Source organism: Triturus cristatus, chromosome 9 (genome assembly GCF_964204655.1).
Source record: "Triturus cristatus chromosome 9, aTriCri1.1, whole genome shotgun sequence".
NCBI classification, from domain to species: Eukaryota; Metazoa; Chordata; class Amphibia; order Caudata; family Salamandridae; genus Triturus; species Triturus cristatus.
This window is the reverse complement of record NC_140592.1, coordinates 1,141,682,879-1,141,706,886: the sequence shown is the minus strand read 5'-3', so window position 1 is coordinate 1,141,706,886 and position 24,008 is coordinate 1,141,682,879. Positions and strand designations below refer to the sequence as shown.

The 24,008-nt window shown below is 46.3% G+C and overlaps 1 protein-coding gene across 5 annotated transcripts in view; it reads right to left on the bottom strand.

Annotated features, from left to right (window-relative positions):
* MGA (MAX dimerization protein MGA) overlaps positions 1–24,008 on the bottom strand; it is a 1,048,942-nt gene that overhangs the window by 698,160 nt on the left and 326,774 nt on the right. For all 5 annotated transcript variants that reach the window (XM_085627074.1, XM_085627072.1, XM_085627075.1 and 2 more), the window contains exon 6: positions 3,866–3,982. In XM_085627074.1, the coding sequence (XP_085483200.1) occupies positions 3,866–3,982 (117 nt within the window). The remainder of the gene's footprint in view (positions 1–3,865; positions 3,983–24,008) is intronic.

Below are 24,008 nucleotides of genomic sequence, written 5' to 3'. Positions count from 1 at the left end.
CAGGAGCTTGTAAGAAGATCCAACCACAAAAGCCACCCCTGCACCCGACGCCCCACGGCGTTGGGTACCCAAACCGATGGTGCCTAGCCAACCCTTAACTTCCCAGCTTACCTCTCCAAGTGATGGTCGCACCCAGAAGTCCTTCGTCTCCCTACGTGCAGTGCTTTTGCAAACCGGAAGTTCGCCATAGAAAACAACAGGGCATCCGACGTCGAAACAGCACTCTCCACCCGGCCGTCCCAGTGCCGCTGAGGGTGCACCTTTTGAGCTACTTTGTTTCCCCCATTTGCCCTGACCTTAACCCTAGGAGCTTTGCTCCCACAACCCAGTGGCCAGCTTGCCAGCAGCCACCAACCGGAGACCCCCTATCCTCCATTGGATAACATTGGGCCTCAACACTATGCACCCAGCCACCCTAGTGCCGCTGAGGGTGCAACAACAGTGCATCACTGACCCTGGGGGACCCCTGAGTCTAACCCCAGAACCTTAACTCCCACAGTCGATTACTTACCTGTGAACCGTTAACCTGTTTTCCTTCCATAGGATAACATAGAAATTTTTGGGAGAAAAAGTGTCAAAGTGTGGAGTTTTGAAATCTAAAAATATTCCTTAAAAATATCACAAATAACCAAAACGTGTTTACTCACCTGTTTGCAGGAAATGTCCCAGTGCTGAATCTAGGTATCCAGCACTGAGTTAGAAAAGTAACGTAAAAAGTAAGTTACCTGTAATTTACTGAATAAGCCTATTCATTTCAATGTACTGCATTTGCTAAGTGTTGCATACTACTGCTCCCCTGTAAATCAAACAAAGTACAATTTCTATTGCATTTTCAAACTGTTCTATATCCAGTAACTTATTACTGAAAAGTATTTAATGCTTACCTGTGCCAGGCTTGCTTGGTTCTAAAAATAAACAACACTATAATTTTATACAAAAACAATTGGCCTAGAGTTCAGTTCTTGAGTGTGTGAATTCATCTGGTGACTACATCAAATGCTTAACACGGTCCTCTGATACTGCCTTACTGCTCGACCAAGCTACCACTATTAGAGAGTAAGGTTCTATCTAACTTTAACCTCTGCCTACCTCTGGGGACACTTGGACTCTAAACACACTATTCATCATTTTGGTGTAGTATATATGGAGCCAGTTTCATACAAGATGCCATGCCTAAATCCAAACCAGTGGTTCAACCTCCCCGTTTTCATTTTACCACAACTTCTACAGAAACACCAGTAGTTCAACTCGTGAATGTCTCTGTTCCAACCCCCAAGCCAGTTCCTTTGGCTCCTCTGGAACGATTCTTTGGAAATTATGCAAAATACAATATATTCATGAATCAGTGTCAGTTGCCTTTTCTTTGTCGTCCAGCTGCTTTTCCCTCTGACGCAGCAAAGGTAGCTTTTGTTTTGTCTTATTTATGCGATATAGCCGCAACTTGGTCTATCCGGTTTGTTGAACGAGGCGATCCGTTGCTTCATGATTTTACTCGTTTTAAAGAAGCAATGCAAAAGCTGTTTGCTAAACACCAGTTCATCAAAGCTAGTGATAATGAGCTTTTGAATTTGCGCCAGGGTAATAATGATTTATTAACATATATTACGCCCTTCAATCGTCTCATTGCTGAGAGTGAATGGTCAAATGAAAAAAGAACGTCATTGTTTTACCGGGGGCTTACAGACGACCTTAAGGATATACTTGCGCAGATCGTTTACCTACCTACTGATTGTTCTGACATCATCGATCTAGTGGTTCGTTTAGACCACTGTTTGGGGGAACGCAAAGGTGAAAGGAGTCGCAGTGACACATCCAACAATTATTAATCATTAGTGGGTGGGACTTTACTCCTCAACAGGCGCAGTCACTTCGGGTAGACAATGCCTGGCAAAACAAGCTACTCCGCAGCGCTTTAGATATGGGGCGGATCTCAATAATGCCGACGCACAACGGCACTGCAATTAAGCAACTGCAGATCACCACAAAAAATTGGAACGTAAAAAGGCGCTCACGTAAGATAACCGGTTGTGTGCATGCAATATGGCTGTCAGGCATCAGTAAATGGGATATGACTGGAATATGCACCCTTACATATGCAGGAGAACATACCTCGCTGAAATCTTTTTAACAACTTCAGCAAATCTGAGCTAGTCAATTCTGAGCTTCTCAGAGATCTACACTTTAGACAAACTATAGCGGTGAATATAGTGGATGGCGCAGCTATCTCTCAAGGCTTCCTCTGGAACACAGACCTCTGTGTGAGGCACTATGAAAAAACTCTTCTCCCTAATTTATAGAATGCTGATTAATAACATCCATGCTAGACCACCTAAGATCAAGAAAGACTGCAACTCAGAGCGAAGAGGATTCAGAATGGGAGGAGATATTGCAGTAGACTTGTGACGGGCCATTTGGTCTCAGATAAGATTAGTACAGATCAAAATAGGACACTGGGTACACTAAACCCTATCAGAACTGTTCAAATTTGGCTGGGCAGACAGTGAGTTATGTGTGAAGTAAAATGGTCGTGTTGGGTAAATTTGACAAACTATTTAAAAATGCCCCAAAATGCTGTGCTGAGCTTGGCAAAATTTACAGAGAAAGCACTGGACAATAGGGAGTGTATCATGTTAAGCATATTATGGGATGAACTAACACCAACCAAATAAGTTAATCTGCTCTGTGATTGTGGACTCATGGTGGTGCGCTGTGATGCAGCCAGGAGATGTAAAAGGACTGAGACTAACCACTGATGAATGAAGTTCTTTTCTGGACCTGTGACTGTTCGCAAGGTGAGAGGGTGTCCCAAAAAGTTTGAAAAAGTGTGGGGACTCTGGTGCTATCAAAGGTAGATAATGGCTCCTTCTTCCTCTTTCACCTAATCTTTGCTTTTATGACTTGACTAGTCACCCCTTAAAACTTTTTTCTGTTACCAAAAGGAACAATTGTCAGTGCTCCACGCTACCCAATATTGCTGGGGTCCCAATGCGCTGGATAGAATACTTTGCTTGATGTTCTTTTACTTCTCATATTTTATGTTGGGTAACTAATGAATCTTTGCTTTCATGTTGGTTTAAAGGAAAATCAATTAAAACTTTAAGAAATTTGTATTTCCGGACTTCGAACAGTCAGGGCAACATTACCCTGGCTATTGTTCCAGGAATGTTTTCCTATTTAAGAAAGGCAACATAATGCTTAGCAAACGGTTTAAAAAGTGAACATATCTTCACATTTTTTATTTTATTCTCAGGCTACTATCAGATATTGATGTGGGGTTCGCACCAATATACAGCCCTGAATGTTTCTGAAAAAATACACAGTGCATACGGGTGCACAAAGAGACCAAAAAGTTGCATGTGCTTAAGTAACCCAATGCTTTAAAAAACAATCTGTGGCACAGTAGTGTGCAAATATCCCACCAACAGTGAAAGGGTTAAAGGTCAATTCAGTGAATGATGTCCAAACCCAAGACAACGTTATCAAACAACGCAACATTCTAGAATGCTTACTGTTTGTGACTGCTGTTGATGCAGGACTGGGACTCTTTTATGGACAGCCCCTTTAAAAGTCAAATAGTATCTGACTAAAGCATTACAAAAATTCAAATGATAACTATCTAAGAATGCTTACACATTAAACACTCTAAAAACCGAGAGTAAACATGATGTACATTCCAAATCACCTAGAAACATGATAAAGTACTAATCTGCCCCCTTCTCCATAAAAATATATTGGATGAGCATAGATGCTCACACTGCTTGTGTGTGTCATGGCTGGGACATGTAAATACAAGTTTACATCATGTCTTCACAACTCCATTTTTAACAAGAAAAGGCAGAGCCAGCAGCATGAATTATAAACTTACCCAGTACACTGTCATCCTCTAGGCCAGAAGTGTAGAAGTAGGGAAGAGGCAGCTGCACACCCAAGTACCGCAAGTCAATGCTCATGGTTGGGTCTACAACACCCAATTTTAACCCCACTAAAAAGAGAAAAGAAACCAGAAATTAGAATTACATTTTGATAAAATGACAGACACCTTTCCCCGACTAGCTCAGTTGTTAAAGAGGCACCCATTATTAAAATTCCGTTTCTCCAGAGTTCTGTTCAAAGTTAGAATTCCAACAAAATCAAGTCTATTACAGACTGTTATGCTCAGATGCCGAATACTGGAAATCTTTCCACTCCTACTTAAAACAAGAAGAAGTCTTATAGAGGTTAAGGGGCCTCGTGTATAAATGTGTTTTGCGGTCTCAAAAGTCTGCGACTGAGGAAAACATCTGGTTTTGGACTGCAAAACACCTTTTGTACAATATATCAAAGCCCTTTTATGAGTCGGTAAAATGGCTCATGATCCGAGACGAAACACAAATGGAAGGGGTTCGGAGAGGCGTACACCATCTTATTCAGGATTCACAACAGAATGTCCCAGTGGATAGCTTCCAGCTTGAACAACCGATGCAAGCTGCTGATGCTGACACAGATTTAGCCACAGAGCTGAAAAAGATGACAGTTTTTCGAGATGGGATTTCAAGTAAAAGGAAATATTTAGCATTCATAGATAACCTGGATTTTTACAATAAAGGTTCCACCTCATCACACAATGTGCCTTATAAAGGGACAGTGGCTTCCTCTACCAAACCCAAAGTGCTCTCTTAGGGGGTAGTGTGGTAGAACAGCCTTAGGCTTGTCAGAGAGGAGTGATAGACATCTACTGCAAACACACAGTACAAGGGACTTAAATGTGGCCAGAGAGATGGCAGCTGGGGGCACAAAGGCCCTGGAAACCTGATTGGCAGGGACCTAGGCACATCAAGTCAAAGTGCATCAGAAATCTGGCAAATAGTAGGGTGGCTACTGTAACAGAACCCCACTTTCCTACACATAGTTAATAAATGATACACACGACTCAATAAGGAGATCCACACCAATTTATAAAAACACTTATCTTTATATTAGTTTAGGAATCAAGATCATCAAAATCAGGTAAGTAGTTTCGAGTTATTAATTTTTGCAGGTTTCAAAAATCAACATTTGTTATTTCTGAAGTGCAAATGTTATCCTATGGAAGAAAGGCATATACTACATACAGGTACTTTACAGCGACTTACAGGACCAATCTTCCAGACTTCATGCGAGTTATGTGTCAGAGTCCAAGGCAGCACCAATAGGTCACCTCGGGCAGCACTGGGGAGGCCGGGTGAAAAGGTGCAATTCTGTGTTGGGTAAACCGTTGAAGTCAATGGGAATCAGTCCAATCAAAAAGAGGCTGCAAGTTGGGACTGGGAGACCAGTCCGGCTGAACCAACAAGAAAGCTAAGGTCTCAAGATGCTCGGGGAACGTGGGCACACCTTTGATGTTCTGAGGCATCGGGTAGAGGGGGCCTGCACAAAGACTGTAGGCGGCAGCAATGATTCTATTGTGGGCAAACCCAAGGTGGGCTTCGTCTCTGGAGGGTCAGGGGACCTAGCTAGCACTGTTGGCCCACTTCAACTCAAGACTTGGGAAACGGGTGCAGTGGTGCTTTCCGGTGTCGTGTTTGCGGAGGTCCAGAAGTCCTCAAAGTTCTTTTGGAATGTCTGGAGGATGCAGGTCTGCTACTCCACAGGAGTTTCTGGGTCTCTATTTAAGGCAGGCAGTCCTACCAGGCTTTTGGAGGTAGATTGGGGGGATTGACATTCCCTCACGTCTGAGGGAAGTCAGATTTGCATACTAAAGGTTGAGGGCACTTTGAAGCTCCCTGCCTTGGAATACTAATTTACAGGTCATCCTGTTGGAGGGGACGTAAACATCTCCCGCCAGGGCAGGCTTTGTTCCTGACCTCCTGAGAGTGTGAGCTCTCACCCCTGGGGGTCTGAAACTCGTCTGATGTGGCAGGCCGGTCAGGACTAGTCAGCCAGTACACTAGAAGTTGGTAGGTTTTCAGGGGGCACCTCTAAGTTGTCCTATGGGTACATGTATCAATAAATCTATTACTGGAATCAGTGTGGGTTTATTAATACAAGACGTTTGATACCAAACATCTTTAGTTTCAGTGAAGCCATTATGTAGTTGAGGAACTCGTTTTTGACTAGTGTCCAGCACATGTACTGAAAATGGCTTCCCTGGTCACTTGTACTAGCAGTAATTGAACTGGCCAGCACAGGGGCATACCTGCTTAGGCAGTTATGCCCACACATTTAGTATAGTGCACCCTGCCTTAGGGCTGTTGGGGTAACTTACCTATACTGCATGCAGTGTCTGCATGCATGGCAGACAGGGATCTGTGCCATGTTGTTTTTAGGTCTCGCCTGACCCAGCGCATGCGCTGGTCTGGCGAGACTTATTGAGAGGGCTCCAAAAAGTGCTACCAGGCCAGCCTAGAGCTGCAGTGCATGTATGCGGGCGCGCGCGCCGCGCTTTACCGCAATTACTTTCACTTTCGCGGCCGCACGGCCGCTTTGATGTTTGATCGTGATCCCCCACGGCCGCTTTGCATAGCCAATAGGTCTCGTTTTGGGACCTTATAAGTATTTAGTTATGCAACTGTTGCATGGCTAAACACTTATAAGGTCCCAAAGGCGAGACCTATTGGCCATGCCAATGCTTGTTTCACTTTTGTCTGCACCAAGACACGCAGCCTGCAATGGTAGCCTGCATGGGTTTGGCGAGGGATACCTTAGGGTGGCACAATGTATGCTGAAACCCTTACGGACCATCTTTAGTACCCCATGGCCTAGGTACCAGGGGCACGATTTACTAGTGACTTACAGGGGTGCTAAGTACTTTGCCAACTGGGGAAACAATTGCACAGTTTAGGGAAAGAGATCTGGCACTGGGGGCCTGGACAGTAGGATTACCCAGTGCACTTCCTATAAAAACTGCATCAAATACCAGGCAAAAAGTGGGGGGAGACCATGTTAAAAGGAGCAAGTTCCTACACATTCCTTTAGTCTATTAATTAAGAGGATATGTTACCTTTACAGTGATTTATTTACATAGACTCATTTTCTTTGCATTTTTTTATAATGCTCATCATTTACATAGACTTGCATTTACATCCCTTTTTTTACTAAAACAATGTAAATTCATGTTGAATTTGTGTTGCATGCTTTCACCTTTAGATTTTTGTAAAGCTAGGTTTGTGTTCTATTTAATGGAGAAAGGTGCTCTATTTAATTATTTTTTATTTATTGTTATAACTTAATTAGCCTTCAATGGATCTCTGAGGTGCAATAAAATGCTACCTTGAAATAGACTGAACAGGGAGGTCTTCACTTAAAACTCAACATATCTGAGACTGAGCTGGTCTCTGGGATAAACTGGTCTTTCTGGCATATAAGTGCTCAATGGGCTCGGGAATCAGGACTCCCCACCTAGTTTGCCTTTTTCAAGTGAGAAACTTTGGAGCGATCATGCACCACAACCTTTTTCTTTTACTCCAGGTAAACAGAGTAACAAATTCTCCTTATCCATCAAGAGGAAGGAGCATGTCATGCATCATCCCGCATCATGGAATCCCTTATAGAGTAGAGTTCAGACTAAGCTAATGTGCCACACTTTAGTGCTTCAGTCGTTGTCACGGATTACTGCCTATTCAAAATGCTGCAACAAGAATTCTACTACATATCTAAAGCCCATGAAAAATCTTGCCAAGCTTATAGGTCTGCAATCGTCCCTTCTTCAAAAAGCACATGCAGTACTAGGACTGCACCGCATGTTCACTCAACCATGGTGCCAAACTAACTTTCGTTCAACTCAAGCTCTGTGCATACAAACTGTGAAGACTTGGTCTACGCCACTTTCCCACAGACGACATGACAAATGATCACAATGCCAAAGGTTCCTTATTTTTCAACTTGTATTACAATTATGAAAATTAATTCTCAATCTTTCCTGTGTGTCTCAAGTTTTGAATAAGGTTAGATCAGCATGAGGTTTCACTTTCTTACTGTAGGACCTATTCCCACCCATCCTGCAGAACAAAGGACTCAAATAAGCATTTTTACTTTAGGTTGAGGAGTTCTGCTTGACTGACATGACGACTCCACTCTGTCAAGTTGTTCCCAAAATAGCCCTTCAGCCTGTGGAAAAGAGAAGAACCCAACATGTATACCTCCTGTTGGTTCAGCAGTTTCTATCTGACTGAAGGGTTATTTTTCTTTATATAGGCTATTGTTTTTAGGATAACCTCCAGTTTGCCCTTCGCTTCTGTTATAGTCCATCAGGGGACTGAAGCAACCAGCATTCTACGGGATAGTTGGGGGCAGGGGGGCTAGTTCAGTTACATTTAAAAATATATTGTAAAATCATAAAGAGTACATCTCAAAATGACGAAAAAAGAGAGAGGGTGAGGAATATCCCCGGATGGGGTGTAGTTCAAGGGAGGAGGAGACCTCTTTTAGAACAAGAACCCTCACTCACCCTAAGGCGACCTACTTCATCAAAGGGTTCCCTCCTCACACCTGGGTCGCAAGGTCACTGGTGTGGGCTACAACTCTTCTGGGCTTGAAGAGAAGCTGATATTACTAGTTCCAATGCTACATAAGACATACAAAGAGGCAGAAACAACAACTACTCTGGGATCCATACCTAATTAATCAATAATATTGTTACATCCCAAGGCTAGGAAAGATCTCCTTCAATGTCTAGATTACAGTACCATGGCTCTTAATAATGCAGATGTGGAAGTTCTCGCAAAGATCTTATCAGAGGATGAAAAACAAGTACTTCCTTTCACAAAACATAGAGATACAAGTGGGGTTTGGTTCCAGGAAGTACATCCAGGCATCGTATGCAAACACTGGTACACTTATTGTGAATCCCTACAGACCAACAAGATGTAGCACCAGTCCTCTTGATGAATGTGGAGAAGTATTTAGGATAGCTATTCCGCACCCTCAAAAAAACTGGATAAGAATTCATCACCAGGGTATGCTGGTTGTACAGGGACCCAATAGTGTAAATCAGCTTATTATGCCTGATTATGGTTTTAAGGTCACCCACTAGATTTGTCCCTTGTCGCCTTCATTGTTTTTGCTGCCTATAGAGGCTCTGTTTATGGCGAGTACGCTCTTCACACAACACTGCCAGCGTAGAAACTGCAGATCCAATGAAGGATTTCTATGTGACTATCCTACTGACAATCACTAACCCAGCAGCATCTACACCAGCGGTTAAAGTCTCCCATGCGCTCTTTGACCTAATTTTCTACATATAAAATTAATTGGGATAAGTGCGAAGAACTGCCCATGACTTTCTGCTACACTTAAAGTAGTGCCCCATGAAACTGATCTCCAAGGGACTGACATTCCATTTATCCGGATCAACAGAGGTTAGTAGAAACGACAGCAGATAACCTGAATCCCTTGAACTCCCAGGCAAACAACGACTTCACCAACTGGATCCAATTAAATTCATCAATGTGGGAAAGAGAACAGATGTGCAAAATAGTCCAGGTACACAACTATACTTTTGGTGTGCTCTCAACTGGAATTAAATACAACCTATTCAAGAGAACTGACTCGGTATCTAATGTTTTATGTGGGGGTGGGAGGAGGGTCTTGTTCTAGGTTGAAACTGGGATACCTATAGCACGATTATTTGTTGGCCAGTGCACCCTCCAGATATGCAATTGTACTATTACTCATTTCAGTTCTCTTAGGTGCCTTGCCTTCTACCATAAACAATGCACAAACCTGAGTGGATCGTGCTAGAGAAAAACAAACAAAGGGTGCTACCACCCAGATTGTCATCTGCATGCTATCTATATGGAAAACAGTATCATAAACATATACAAATTGATCTTTATGTGCATCTCTGCTGTGGGGAAATATTGTGATACAAATCAATAATTACCTATGACTGGGGCATGTATTACTCTGAGTCCATCCCATGCTATCACCCTTACGGGTACCCCTTTCTTCACCTTATCTCCTCTCTAAAATATTACTTTCAATTGAAACCCAGAAATCTTGTTATGCACCAAGTTGAGCCAACTAGGAACAATGGATTCATATCAAGAAATGATGCAAGAGCTTGATTTCAACTTTCTACGCAAGAGAAATCTGCAACCTATAACCATGCATTAGCTTATCAGCTCACCTGTCCTTCTGTTTATTCGTTTTTACAGAACTGCTAGAGTCTCCCATTTGCCATGATTTGATGTTTCCCTTACAGCGGATGACCGTTGAAAGATCGCTTTACCCTCCCTTCCCAGCCTTCACAGAATGAAATGTATCATTGCATTCGATTCATACTGGTTTGAGTTACTGATTTCTCTAATTGTCAGTTTCATTGTTGTGCACTTTTTAATTTATATGATATTTTGCATGTATGTAATATGTCGTAATATGTCATGCTGTGTATTATTCTTGGAGTTTTTGTATTTGATATTTAATATTTTATTTCAATAAAGAATCTAAAAAAAATTGTGTACCACCTGAAAAAGTAGAAATTGAAGGAATAAATGTGGCCTGAAATGAACAAAATGGGAACAGGGCCCAGTCAAGTAGGTACACGTAACTGAAATCACATGCAAATTGAAAGTAATTGGTAAACCAGTGGAAGGAAGACGGACCAGTAGCAGAATTAAGCAAAATACAAACAGGAGGTGAGGATCAGTGATAAGTGTGCAAGAGGGTGAGAGGGTTGGGGAAGAAATGACAAGCACAGGGAAGGAATAGAAATGAATGAAAGGAGGAGCAGAACACAGAAAGTGATATGATGAAAGGTACCTATGGATTGGAGAATAATGCAGCCGCTAATAAAGGGAGGGAAAAGACAAGTTGAATGGGGAGAGGAATAACATGAAATGGGGATTCTAGTGATCCACATATTCTTTTGCTTCAAATATTACAGAAGCTGTTAATCTTCCAAAAGGCAAATGCTACTTATCAGTATGCATCTGTTCTTGGCATGTAGAGCTGCAGATCTACACACTGTGCATAGATCTCCATGTGGTATTGGGACCGGATGTTTGCAGTTGTTTTTCATCTTGGAAAGTCTTTGGAAGTCACGAGGTATGCGACTCCTCCTTTGGATTGTATTGCGCATGGGCTTCGGCTCCATCCTCATATTGTTTTTCGCCAGCAGGGAAATGGAGCGTAGTAATAAGCAGTGAAGATGCCCATGCGTGTTGTATCTAAATAAGATAAACTGGAACAGATAAAGGTAGCCGGGGAGGCGGGTGGGAGTGTGTAGATCTGCAGCTCTACATACCAAGAACAGATGTATACTGGTAAATAGCATTTGCCGTTCGAGGCATATGAGCTGCAGATTACACACTGTGCATAGATTATATAGCAGTACTCACTCCTAGCGGAGACCACCAGTATCTGTTGCGGTGGTTTGAAACAATGTTTTGAGTACAGCCTGGCCCACACTAGCTTGTTGCATAGTTTGCACATCTACACAATAGTGTTTAGTGGAAGTGTGCGGTGTAGACCATGTAGCTGCTCTGCAGATGTCATCTAAGGGAATGTTTCCTAAAAATGCCATGGAATCCCCTATCTTACGTGTAGAGTGGGCTTTAGGGGGAACAGATAGCATTCATTTTGCTTTGTGGTAGCAAATCTGTATGCATTTAACAATCCACCTAGCTATCCCAGATTTGGAGATGGGGTTGCCTTTGTGTGGTGGTGAGAAAGATACGAACAGTTGTTTGGTCTTACAAAAGGGTTGTGTTCTCTCGATGTAGTAGAGTAAGGCTCGTTTGACATCTAATGTGTGGAGAGCTCTCTCTGCAATGGTCTGTGGATGCGAGAAGAATACGGGCAGTTCCACAAATTGGTTTAGATGAAAGGGAGAAATGACTTTAGGGAGGAATTTTGGGTTAGTGCGGAGATCAACTTTGTTATGATGCATTTGCAGAAAAGGTTCTTGAATGGTGAGTGCTTGTATCTCACTGACCCTTCTGAGGGAAGTAATGGCTACCAGAAAAACAGTTTTCCATGTTAGGAATTGAAGTTCACATTTGTATAGAGGTTCAAAGGGAGGCCCCATTAGTCTGGTGAGAACGATGTTTAGGTTCCACACAGGTGAGGGTGGCACTCTGGGGGGAATTATTCTTTTGAGGCCTTCCATGAAGGCTTTTATGGCAGGTACTCTAAAGAGTGATAGATGTTATCTGTTTTGTAGATAGGCCGCTATGGCCGCACGGTGCAGTCTAATAGACGTGTAGGCTAGGTTGCATCTTTGTAGGTGTAGTAAATAGCCTATGATGTGTTGAATGGACACATCTAGGGGATTGAAGTTATTATTGTGACAATAGACCACAAAACGTTTCCACTTGGCTGCGTAGCAAGCTCTAGTGGTAGGTCGTCTAGCTTCTCTAATGACGTTCATTCTGTCAGGGGGAAGATTTAGATAACCGAATTCTAGGATTTTAGGAGCCAGATCGCAAGGTTGAGCTGAGCTGGGTCCGGGTGCCTGATCTCTCCATGGTTCTGAGCTAAGAGGCGTGGAGAGAGGTGTAACTTTTTGTGCGGTACTACAGATAGTTCCAGCCGTGTGGTGTACCACGGTTGTCTGGACAAAGTTGGACCTACTAGGATGAGAGTGAGGGAGTGTTGTTGTAGTTTACGCACCACTAATGGAATGAGTGGGAGAGGCGGAAAAGCGAACGCAAATCTGCTTGACCAATTCATCCATATCACATTGCCTTTGGACGACGGGTGTGGATACCTGGCGGCGAAGCTTGGGCATTTGGCGTTTTCGTGGGTGGCGAAGAGGTCTACCTGTGGGTGCCCCCACATTTGAAAGTACGGGTGAAGAACTTGTGGATGGAGTTCCCACTCGTGGATCTGTTGTGTTTGTATGCTCAGCAGATCAGACATAGTGTTTTGGACTCCTGGGACATGTTGGGCTAGGAGAAAGATTTGTTGGGGTATGGCCCATCTCCATATGCTCTGTGCTAGCTGAGAGAGCTGCGGAGAGTGTGTGCCCCCTTGTTTTTGTATATAGTACATGGCTGTCATATTGTCCGTGCGGACTAAGACGGCCTTGCCTGAGACATGCGTTTGAAAGGCCTTTAGGGCTAAGAATATGGCTAGTAACTCCAGATGGTTGATGTGGAGTAACTTTTGTTGAGGCGTCCACCTGTCCTGCATGGTGTGATGTAGTAGGTGAGCTCCCCAGCCGGAGAGCGATGCGTCTGCTGTCAGTACTATCGGAGGAACCGGTTCCAGGAACGGTCGCCATTTGGAAAGGTTTTTGGTGGTCCACCACTGCAGAGAGCGATGGGCACGACCGTCTACCAACACCAGATCTGTCAATTGACCCTGGGCCTGGTTCCATTGGCGCGCTAAGCACTCTTGGAGAGGACGCATCTGGAGTCTTGCGTAAGGTACTATGAATATGCAAGAGGCCATCATTCCTATAAGTTGCATGAACACTCAAGCTGGAAGAGAGTGTTCCGGTTGAAATTTGGCGCGTAGAGCCTGAATGCTTGCTATCCTGGCAGGACTGGGATAGGCTAGCGCTTATGAGGGGTCTATGGTGGCACCCAGGTCGAATATGCTACTTACCAGTATGCATCTGTTCTTGGCATGTAGGGCTGCTGACATTCATATCTGTGCATAGATCGCCGCCTAGTGTTGGGTCCGGATGATTGCACATTGTTGTCCTGGAAGAGTCTTCGAAGTATCACGAGATAGGTGGCTCCTCCCCTGGACCACAGTGCGCATGGGCATCCTCTCCATCCCAAGATTGTTTTTCGCCATTGTGGCAGTGATGGAGTATATACAGTAAGTGATGAGCATGCTATACAGTTATTCTGAGTGCTGCAGCTGCTACAGGCGCCGGGGAGGAGGGTGGGCGATATGAATGTCAGCAGCCCTACATGCCAAGAACAGATGCATACTGGTAAGTAGCATATTCAGTTCGAGGCATGTGGGCTGCTGAATTCATATCTGTGCATAGAATATATAGCAGTCCCTCGATTAGCGGCGGCTGCCCGTGCCAGCTGAAGCAGTCTGAAAAAGAGTCTTGAGAACAGCCTGTCCTACAGCTGCCTGCTGTTTTGAGTGTACAATTACACAGTAGTGTTTGGTAAATGTATGTATAGTGGACCATGTGGCTGCTCTACATATTGCTTCTAATGGAATGTTTCCCAGGAATGCCATGGACGCCCCTAACTTTCGTGTTGAGTGGGCTCTCGGAGGAATAGTTAACGTGCATTTAGCTTTTTCATAACAAATTTGAATACATTTACCTATCCATCTGGCTATCCCTGCTTTGGAAATGGCGTTGCCCTTATGTTGTGGAGAAAAGCCAACGAATAGTTGTTTTGTTTTCCTAAAATCCTTGGTCCTGTCTATATAGTACATGAGGGCTCTCTTTACGTCTAGTGTATGGAGCATTCTCTCTGCGACAGTTTCCGGATTTTGAAAGAAAACAGGCAGTTCAATAGTTTGATTCATGTGGAACTGTGATATTACTTTAGGCATGAAGGTGGGGTTGGTACGTAGTACAACTCTGTTCGCATGGACCTGTATGAATGGCTCCTGAATGGTTAGTGCCTGGAGTTCACTAACTCGTCTCAGCGAAGTGATCGCCACCAGGAAGGCTACTTTCCAGGTGAGGAATTGAATCTCACAGGAACGTAGAGATTCAAAAGGTGGACCCATCAATCTGGTGAGGACCACATTTAGGTTCCACACCGGCGCCGGTGGGTGCCGTGGAGGAATTACTCGTTTAAGTCCCTCCAAGAATGCTTTGATGGCAGGCACTCTGAATAATGAGAGGTGTTGCCTGTTTTGAAGATAGGCTGCTATTGCGGTGAGATGTATGCGTATGGAAGTGTATGCTAGACTGCATTGGTATAAGTGCAGCAGGTAACAAATGATATTCTGAGTAGATGCATCTAGCGGGTTGATGTCATTGTGTTGACAGTAGATGACAAACCTCTTCCATTTCGCCGCATAGCAAGCTCTTGTGGTGGGTCTCCTGGCCTCTTTGATGATGTTCATACATTCTGGAGGGAGGTTTAAGTATCCAAACTCTAAGACTTCAGGAGCCAGATCGCCAGGTGCAGCTGTTGCGGATCTGGGTGCTGAATTGCGCCATGGTTCTGGGTTAAAAGTTTGGGCGGTAGTCGCAGCATTTGATGTGGCACCACGGAAAGTTCTAGAAACGTGGTGTACCATGGTTGGCGTGCCCACGTTGGAGCAACCAGGAGGAGTGTCATTGAGTGTTGCCTCAGTTTGCGTGCCACTAGCGGTATTAATGGCGCTGGGGGGAAAGCGTACGCAAATCTGCCTGACCAGTTCATCCATATCGCATTGCCCTGCGACTGTGGATGTGGGAACCTGGCGGCAAAGCTTTGGCATTTTGCGTTTTCCCTTGTGGCGAATAGGTCTATCTCTGGATGACCCCACTGCTGGATGTACGGTTGGAGTACTGATGGATGTAGCTCCCATTCGTGCATTTGGTGGCTGTGTCTGCTGAGCAGATCTGCCATCTGGTTGTGTTTGCCCGGGAGGTGTTCCGCCATGAGGAAGATGTTCCTCTGAATGGCCCACTTCCACATGCTCTGAGCCAGATGAGACAACTGCGGAGAGTGTGTACCTCCCTGCTTCTGAATGTAGTACATGGCAGTGATGTTGTCCGTCCGGATCAACACGACTTTGTTGCACGAGTGTACTTTGAACGCCTTCATGGCTAGGAAGATTGCCTTCAGTTCCAGAATGTTGATGTGCATCTTTTTCTGCTGTGTCGTCCATAGTCCCTGCACTGTATAATTGAGTACATGAGCTCCCCATCCCTGGAGAGACGCGTCCGCCGTCAGTATTATTTGTGGAACAGGCTCTTGGAACGGTCGGCCCTTGCAAAGGTTTTGTAGATTCCACCAATGCAGAGAGTTGTATGCCCGACCGCTCACCAACACTAGGTCTTTTAACTGTCCTTGAGCCTGATTCCATTGACGTGCTAAGCACTCTTGAAGCGGGCGCATATGTAGTCTCGCGTGCGGGACTATGAAGATGCAGGAGGCCATCATGCCTATCAACTGCATGAACACTCGGGCTGGAAGGGAGTGTTGAGGTCTGAACTTTGCTATAAGCAGTTGTATGCTGTTGATTCTCACTAAGGTTGGCTGAGCTTTGGCTGCCAGAGTGTCTATGGTCGCGCCTAGGTACTGTTGTACGTGGGCTGGTTGAAGGTGTGATTTGGGATAATTTAGGGAGAATCCCAGACTGTGAAGAAGGTGAATGGTGTGGGACATGTGGCTGGCGCATTGCTGGGCTGACTTTGCCTGAACAAGCCAGTCGTCCAGGTAAGGGAAGACGTGAATATGTTGTCTTCGCAAGTGAGCAGCCACCATCGCTAGGCACTTGGTAAAGACCCTGGGAGCTGTTGTTACTCCGAAAGGGAGTACCTTGAACTGATAATGTTGATTTTGAATAGTGAACCTGAGATATTTTCTGTGGGATAGGTGTACGGGAACGTGGAAATACGCATCCTTTAAATCTAGTGTTGCTAGGAAGTCTCCCTGACTGAGTAACGGCAGAACCTGCTGGAGGGTGATCATATGAAAATGTTCCGACAGAATGTACATGTTGAGAGGTCTTAGGTCCAGTATAGGCCTGAGAGAGCCGTCCTTTTTGGGGATTAAGAAGTACAGAGAGTACACCCCTAAACCGTGCTGTTGGATAGGCACGGGCTCTATGGCTCCTTTTTGCAGCATGCTCAGTACTTCCTGCTGCAATAATGTCAAGTGCTCTACGGACATAGGACATTGTCTTGGTGGTATGTTGGGTGGCATGGATGTTAATTCTAGACAATAACCGTACTGGACAATGTCTAAGACCCACCTGTCTGTGGTGATGGAACTCCAGACTGGCAGGAACTGTTGTAATCTCCCCCCGACCGGTGTTATGTGGACGAGGGGCAGTGACAAGATGTCACTGTTTGTTATTGGCAGAGGATCTGGTATTGTTGTTTCCTCTGCCCCTGCCCTTGGTGCTGGAGCCACGGTATCCACCCCTATTGTTTTTATTATAAGGAGTTTGTGACCCTCCTTTATTGTACTGCTGCTGGGAGCCCTAACCTCTAGCTGCTCCTGAACTTCTGGGGCGACGAAAGGAGCCACCACGAAACTGCTGCGATTGTAGAGCCCCCATAGATTTAGCAGTCTCAGTGTCTTTTTTAATCTTTGAGTGTGGTGTCAACTTCAGGGCCAAATAAGAAGTCTGGGTTGACTGGCTGATGCAAGATATTTGTTTGAATGTCTGGTTTAAAGCCCGATATTCTTAACCATGCATGTCTCCGTAACATCACACTAGTGTTGATGGCCCTGGCTGCTGCATCCAGTGCGCATTTGATGGACGCATTCATAACGAGTTGCCCCTCTCTAATGAGGAGCTCCGCCCCCTCCTTGTACTCATCAGGTAGGTGTTGTATTAGGGGTTCCAGGGTATCATAGTGAGACCTGCTGTATCTGGCTAGAAGTGCCTGGGTGTTGGCAATGCGCCAGATGTTTGATGCTTGAGCTGCCACCCGTTTCCCAGTGTTTTCGAACACCTTGGACTCTGTCCGGAGGAGGAGCATCACCAGTAGTTTGAGAGTTCGCTCGTTTGCGGGCGTTAGAAACAACCAGGGAGTCCAATGGCAATTGACCCTTAATGTACGTAGGGTCTCCTGGGGCTGGTCTATACTTTTTTTCAATCCTGGGGTTTAACACTCGTGTTCTTGTTGGCTCCCTTAAGATGTCCTTAGCATGTTTAAGAACACCTTTTAGAATTGGTAGTGTCTTAACCGTTTTTTCTGACGTGGAGAACGTGTCCACTAAGAAATCCTCTTCAACAGAGTCTGAATGAAGTTCAACCCCGTGATTGTCAGCTGCCCGTTCAATGAGGGCGTTAAAAGCAGCAGTGTCCTCCGCAGGGGATGGTTTTATATTGTAGATAGGGGTGTCAGGAGCATTGTGGATGTCACCTGGGTCATTTGGGTCTCCCCATGAGGGATCCTGGTCCTGTGGTTCATCCTGGTCATGATGTAGAGGATAAGAGGTATCCTCATAATAGGTGTCACCTGCATCCGTCTCTGAAGGTGTTGGAGAAAAATCAAGTGTGTGGTGGGTATAAGTTTGATAAGGTTCCACAGGCAGTGGAGTGGAGCCGGAATCCATTTTCTTCTTGAGCGGGATTTTATAGGACTCCAAAGTGTTCACCGGGACAATTTTTCTCTTCAGAAACACCAGTTTACCGGTTTCGAGGTCGATGACCCGCTCCAGTGAGTCATCGACAGGTGGATCTGCAGGTGCAGGTTTTGCAGGTGCGAAGCCCTTCCGGAGTGCGAACACTTTAGGTGTCCCCGACGGCGGCAATCCAAAAGTGATCGGCACCGGCGTCGATGTAGCCTTCGCGACCTTCTTCGGCTCGGGGCCCTGTTTCGGGTCGGGTGTGTCCCGTTCCCTGATGCGCGTCTGGGACTCAGACACCTGCTTCACCAGGGATGGCGATGGGGCACTGGAACCGACGTGCTCTTCGGGGACCGGCTTGGAAGCCGTCCCAGGTCCCTTTCCCGACTTAGGCTTTTCGAGTCGAATTTTCGGGTCGACGCCCTGTGGAGTGGGGATCCTCGCACCGTCGGCACCCTTTGCAGTCGATGCACGATCGGTCATCGGGGCTGTAGGCGTTCGCGCCCCAACTTTGGTTGTTAAAGGCATCTGCGGCTTCGGGGGACCGAGGGCCTTTTTGTGTTTCTCGGCACCGAAAACCCTGTGTGTTTCTTCGGCACCGACAGTGCCTTTAGGCTGTTCGGTTCCGACGTCCTTCTTTTGTGTTTGCGGATGTGAAGGGTTGGAAGCCTTCGATCCGACGAGGACGAGTTGCACTTTTAGTTTCGGTTTCACCTGTGCAGCTTTCAGTTTCGATTTTGAGGGATCGACTCGAGAGGTTTTACAAAGTTCCGGCTCGTTGGAAATGTTCGAAGCCGAGCCCGGAGGCGGGGCTGTAGAACGCAGTGACTGGTCTTGGGTGAGGCCTGTAGGCGACCCCGCGACCCGAGCCATATTGACATTTTGTCCCTGGGCCTCCGTATCGACGGATTGGCCTAGCTCCTCGCCTGAGCCATCTTCTTCGGCCCCAAGGGCCCCAGTGTCGTCTCCTACCTCGTCGACGACTTCTTCGTCCTGGAATATCCCCTCGTCTTCGGCTTCATAGTCGGAGTCAGGTTCCGAAGCAGAATCAGATTCCACTTCCTCGACGCTCTCGACATCTTCATCCTCGGTCCCGAATATGTTGACCGGGGTAGGCGCCGATTTGTTGGCCTCCAAGCGAGCTGCACGTCGATTCCGAAGTGTCTTCTTTGACCGGAATCGGGCGCAGGCCATACACTTGGATTCATCGTGATCCGGTGACAAACATTTGTTACACACCGGGTGGACGTCGATGTGGGGATATTTGCCGTGATATAGAGGACATCTCTTGAAGGGAGTCCTCGATTCCATGTTCGATCGTCGATTGAAGTTCGGTCCGAACTCGATCCGATGAGGTGAAAGAAGAAATTATCGATACCGAACGCAAACGATACCGACAAAGTCAAAATATAGTTTTCCTAACTTGAGCTAAGATAAGCACATCCGAACCCAATGGCGGAAAAAAACAATCTGAGGATGGAGAGGATGCCCATGCGCACTGTGGTCCAGGGGAGGAGCCACCTATCTCGTGATACTTCGAAGACTCTTCCAGGACAACAATGTGCAATCATCCGGACCCAACACTAGGCGGCGATCTATGCACAGATATGAATTCAGCAGCCCACATGCCTCGAACATTGTTTTACTTGGGACGGTTGCAGATGGGACTTCGTGTGATTTACTGTGAAACCCAGTTCGTGAAGTAGTTGGATAGTGGTATAAGTGTGTTGTACACATTGGTTGTATGAGTTGGCTTTTATGAGCCAGTCGTCTAGGTATGGGAAGACATGGATGTGTTGTCTTTGCAGGTGTGCTGCCACTACTGCTAGGCACTTGGTAAACACCCGGGGTGCTGTGGTGACTCCGAATGGGAGCACTTTGAATTGATAGTGTTGACCGTCCACTACAAATCTGAGAAACTTCCTGTGAGCCTTGTGAACAAGAATGTGGAAATAGGCGTCCTTGAGGTCTAGGGTGGCAAGGAAGTCGTTTTGGGAGAGCAGGGGAACTACCTGCTGGAGTGTGACCATGTGAAAATGGTCTGAGTTTATATAGTCATTTAGGGGGTCTGAGGTCTAGGATGGGCCTTAGAGTGTCGTCCCTTTTTGGTATGAGAAAATATAGGGAGTAAATTCCCATATTTTGTTGGTGGGTAGAACTAGTTATATCGCACTTTTTTGTAGGAGGGAGATTACCTCCTGCTTTAGTAGTGACAAATGTTCCTGTGACATTGGGCGTTGTTTGGGTGGAATGTTTGGGGGGGTAGATTTAAGTTCGAGGCAGTAGCCTGACCGAATTATTTGTGTTACCCATTTGTCTGAGGTGATAGTAGTCCAGACAGGAAGGAAATTGTGGAGTCTGCCCCCGACCGGAGTGGGATGGTCTTGGGGGAGTGGAGGGAAGTCATTGGTTAGGGGTGGAGGCAGAGCGGGAGGTGTTAGTTTTACCTCTGCCTTTATTATTGTTGCCCCTGTAGCCGCCTCTTTGGTAACCCCTTGTGAAGGTGGATTGGGTAGGGGCTTTATAGGAAGTAGAAGCGTTATCGGAGGAGTGGCCTCTGGAGGTGCTTCGAAAGGAAGAGCGGCGAAAGGAGGGCCTGGGAGGGTGCGACTGTAAGGCTCCCATAGACTTTGCCGTATGTGTGTCTTTTTTCATTTTTTCCAGGGCACCGTCAACTTTTGGCCCGAACAGATGTTCCTGGTCAAAGGAGTGGTTGAGGATGGAAGCCTGCACCTCTGGCTTGAAACCTGAAATTCGTAACCAGGCATGCCTACGGAGGACGACGCTGGTGTTAATTGCCCTAGAGGCGGTGTCAGCTACATCTAGGGCACAGCGAATGGAGGTGTTGGTGATGGTTTTACCCTCCTGGATTAGCTCGTTGGCTCTATTTTTGTATTTGTCAGGGAGGTGTTGCATTATGGCTTCCAGTTCATCATAATGTGCCCTGTCATATCTTGCCAAAAGCGCTTGTGTGTTTGCGATGCACCATATGTTGGCAGCCTGGGATGCTGTGCGCTTGCCAGATGCGTCCAAGAGTTTGGACTCCTTATCAGGTGTAGGTGCGTCGCCTGATGCCTGGGAGTTTGCATGCTTTCTTGCAGTGGACACTACTAGGGAGTCTAGTGGAGCTGGCCCTCTGATGTAGGTGGGGTCTGTAGGGGCGGCCTTATACTTCTTCTCGATGCGAGGGTTGATGACCCTGGCCCTGACTGGGTCTTTAAAGACCTCAGGCGCGTGCTTGATAAGCCCTTGAAGCATGGGCAGGATGGAAGTGGCCCTGTGTGTTGTGTAGAAGGTATTTAGGAGGAAGTCCTCCTCCACGGGGTCTCTATGGAGATCCACTCCGTGGTAGTGTGCAGCCCTATGGAGTAGTTGGTGAAACCGCATTGTCTCTTCAGGGGGGGGGGGGGGGGGGGGCTCTTGAAGGGTAAAGCTCGTCCTGCGGGACGTTAGGGATGTCTGAAATGTAATAGTCATCCCATGGGTCTGGGGAGCCTGTAGGAGTGGGGTCCCCTGTGGGTAGGTCAGGGGGTTCGTCCGCTGTGTCATCGTAGACATCATCCTCATCAGGAGAGGGTGTGGGGGAATGATGAGGTGGGGGAGAAGGAGGAGGTGGAGGAGGGGGTGAAGGTATTCTCAAAGGGGAGGTAGCATAGTCTTTCCTCTTTGGAGGTGGAGATGGGGGCAGGCTTGTCCAGTGGTCTCTTTTTGATGCTGAGCATCAAGTGTCCAGTTTTAGGGTCTTTGACAAGTGTTTTTTGTAGTGGATCAGGCCGAAATAGTTCTTCAGTGAGTGGCCGATCCGTCGGTGCCGAAGGTTTTTTAGTCTTGGAGTCGGCATCGGTTCGTTGTTTTGAACTGTGCAGCTTCGAGGTGGCTGGTTGTTTCCTCGGCTCCGAGATGACTTTTGGTTTTGAGGTGTGGGTGTCGATGGCTTTGGGTTTTTTGCTCGGCTCCGGGGACGGTGTCGGTACCGAGGAGCCTGTGCTCGTCTTCGGCGCCGAGTGCTTCGGTGTGGAGCTCGGTGCGGAGGAGGAGGCCATTTTCTTTTTCGGCGCCAGTGCGGAGGAGTGTTTCTCGGCACCGACAGTAGGCTGGCTCAAGCCCGAGCCGCCAGAAGGCTTGATAGGCTTCTTAACCGGGCCCGAAGGCGAGGTGTGGGACGCAATGTCTTTGGTCGTGCCTAGGCCCGAGGGCGATGGCAAGACCGAAGACTTTTTCGATGCCGTCGAGGGTAGGGGGTCGATGTTTCTACTCACGCCCCTCTGTGCCGGAGTGATGTTCTCGACATCTGAGTCGTCTGCTTCGGAGGCGCTGACGATGCCCGGTTTGCTGTTCTTCTGAGGCATCGACGCCTTCTCCAAAGATGTCGTCTGGGATCGCTGTCGACGAGTGTGCCATAGTTCTCCTCGCCCTTCGGTCTCGAATGGTCTTCTTGGACCGGAAGGATTTGCACGCCGGACAGTCTCGAGCCTCGTGTTCAGGGGAGAGGCAGAGGTTGCACACCTCATGGAGATCGGTGTGGAGAAATTTGGACCCACATCGAGGACACTTCTTGAATGGAGTCCTTTCCATCAGCTAGGACCGGAGCTTAGGTAGGCCCGAAGGCCTTCGTCGACGAGCGGAATCGAAGACTTTGGACTATGAGAATTGCGTTGAGTGTGGAGATCGCGATCGAAAACAATACCGCGAAAAGGGGAGGATTGTGCGCTGATCAGAAGAACTGGAAACTGTTCGGAACGGGAGCGCGAAGAATACATCCGAGCCCGATGGCGGAAAAAAACAATCTGAGGATGGAGCCGAAACCCATGCGCAATACGATCCAAAGGAGGAGTCACATACCTCGTGACTTCCAAAGACTTTCCAAGAGGAAAAACAACTGCAAACATCCGGGTTCAACACCAGATGGCGATCTATGCACAGTGTGTAATCTGCAGCTCATATGCCTCGAACTAACAGTTTTCAGAGTATTCTCAGACACTATTTCGGTGTTACGTATGGACCTTTTACGCTGGTTCACGAGACAGACTTTCAAGGAAGAAAACATTCTGCATTTTTATCTCCAAAATTTATAGTCTTAAGAATGAAGCTTTTATATACCTAATACAGACAATCGTACACAAATTACATACCTAGTGTGTAGCTATTACAAAGGCACAAACAGTGAAAGTTCAGACTTTAAAAGGTCAGTTTTGGATCTGGCCTTTCAGACAGTGCCAGCTGTCTGGTTATGGAAGACCTACTGTGAACGTACATCGAGCTTTGCTTACCATTGTTTGGCTTTATTGTCACTCATTTGCTTGCTTCTTATCTGAGGACTCTCCTTTCTCTTCTTGTGTTGGTGCCTCCCCTGGAGCATAGCCTCTCTGAGATAATTTTGATTGGCTAATTTGAATCCTTGCATTGTTCACATTTATGGTACCACTTTTTTCTTTTTCATTCATCACTCTCTTAGAGGACATGTGCTTTCTAGCTATCTCCCACTTGTACTGCTTCCCTCTCCCAAATACCAGCCCTCATACCATTGCTCCCCATCCCTCCCGGTTGTAGAAGCACAGCAAAAGCATTATGTTTTCTGGTGTGCGGTTCAAAGCAGGAATTAAGGGTTGTTTTTGTTTTCTCTTGCATTCCACAAATTGCATTAAAGCACAATTTAGGCACACAAAGGCTTTCATGGTGCTGTGGGTAAAGGGACATTTCCTGCACTCACTCCTACGAGACAGAAAATGTACTTATAACATGACATTTGTCTTGGAAGCCCATAAATATGCTCGCTGAGTTAATACAGAAGACCAAATTATTATCCAGTACGTTTAAATTAAACTTTCTTTAACTTTTTTTAACAATACTTTACAAATTAAGGCAATGGTAAGATACGAGGGACCGTCT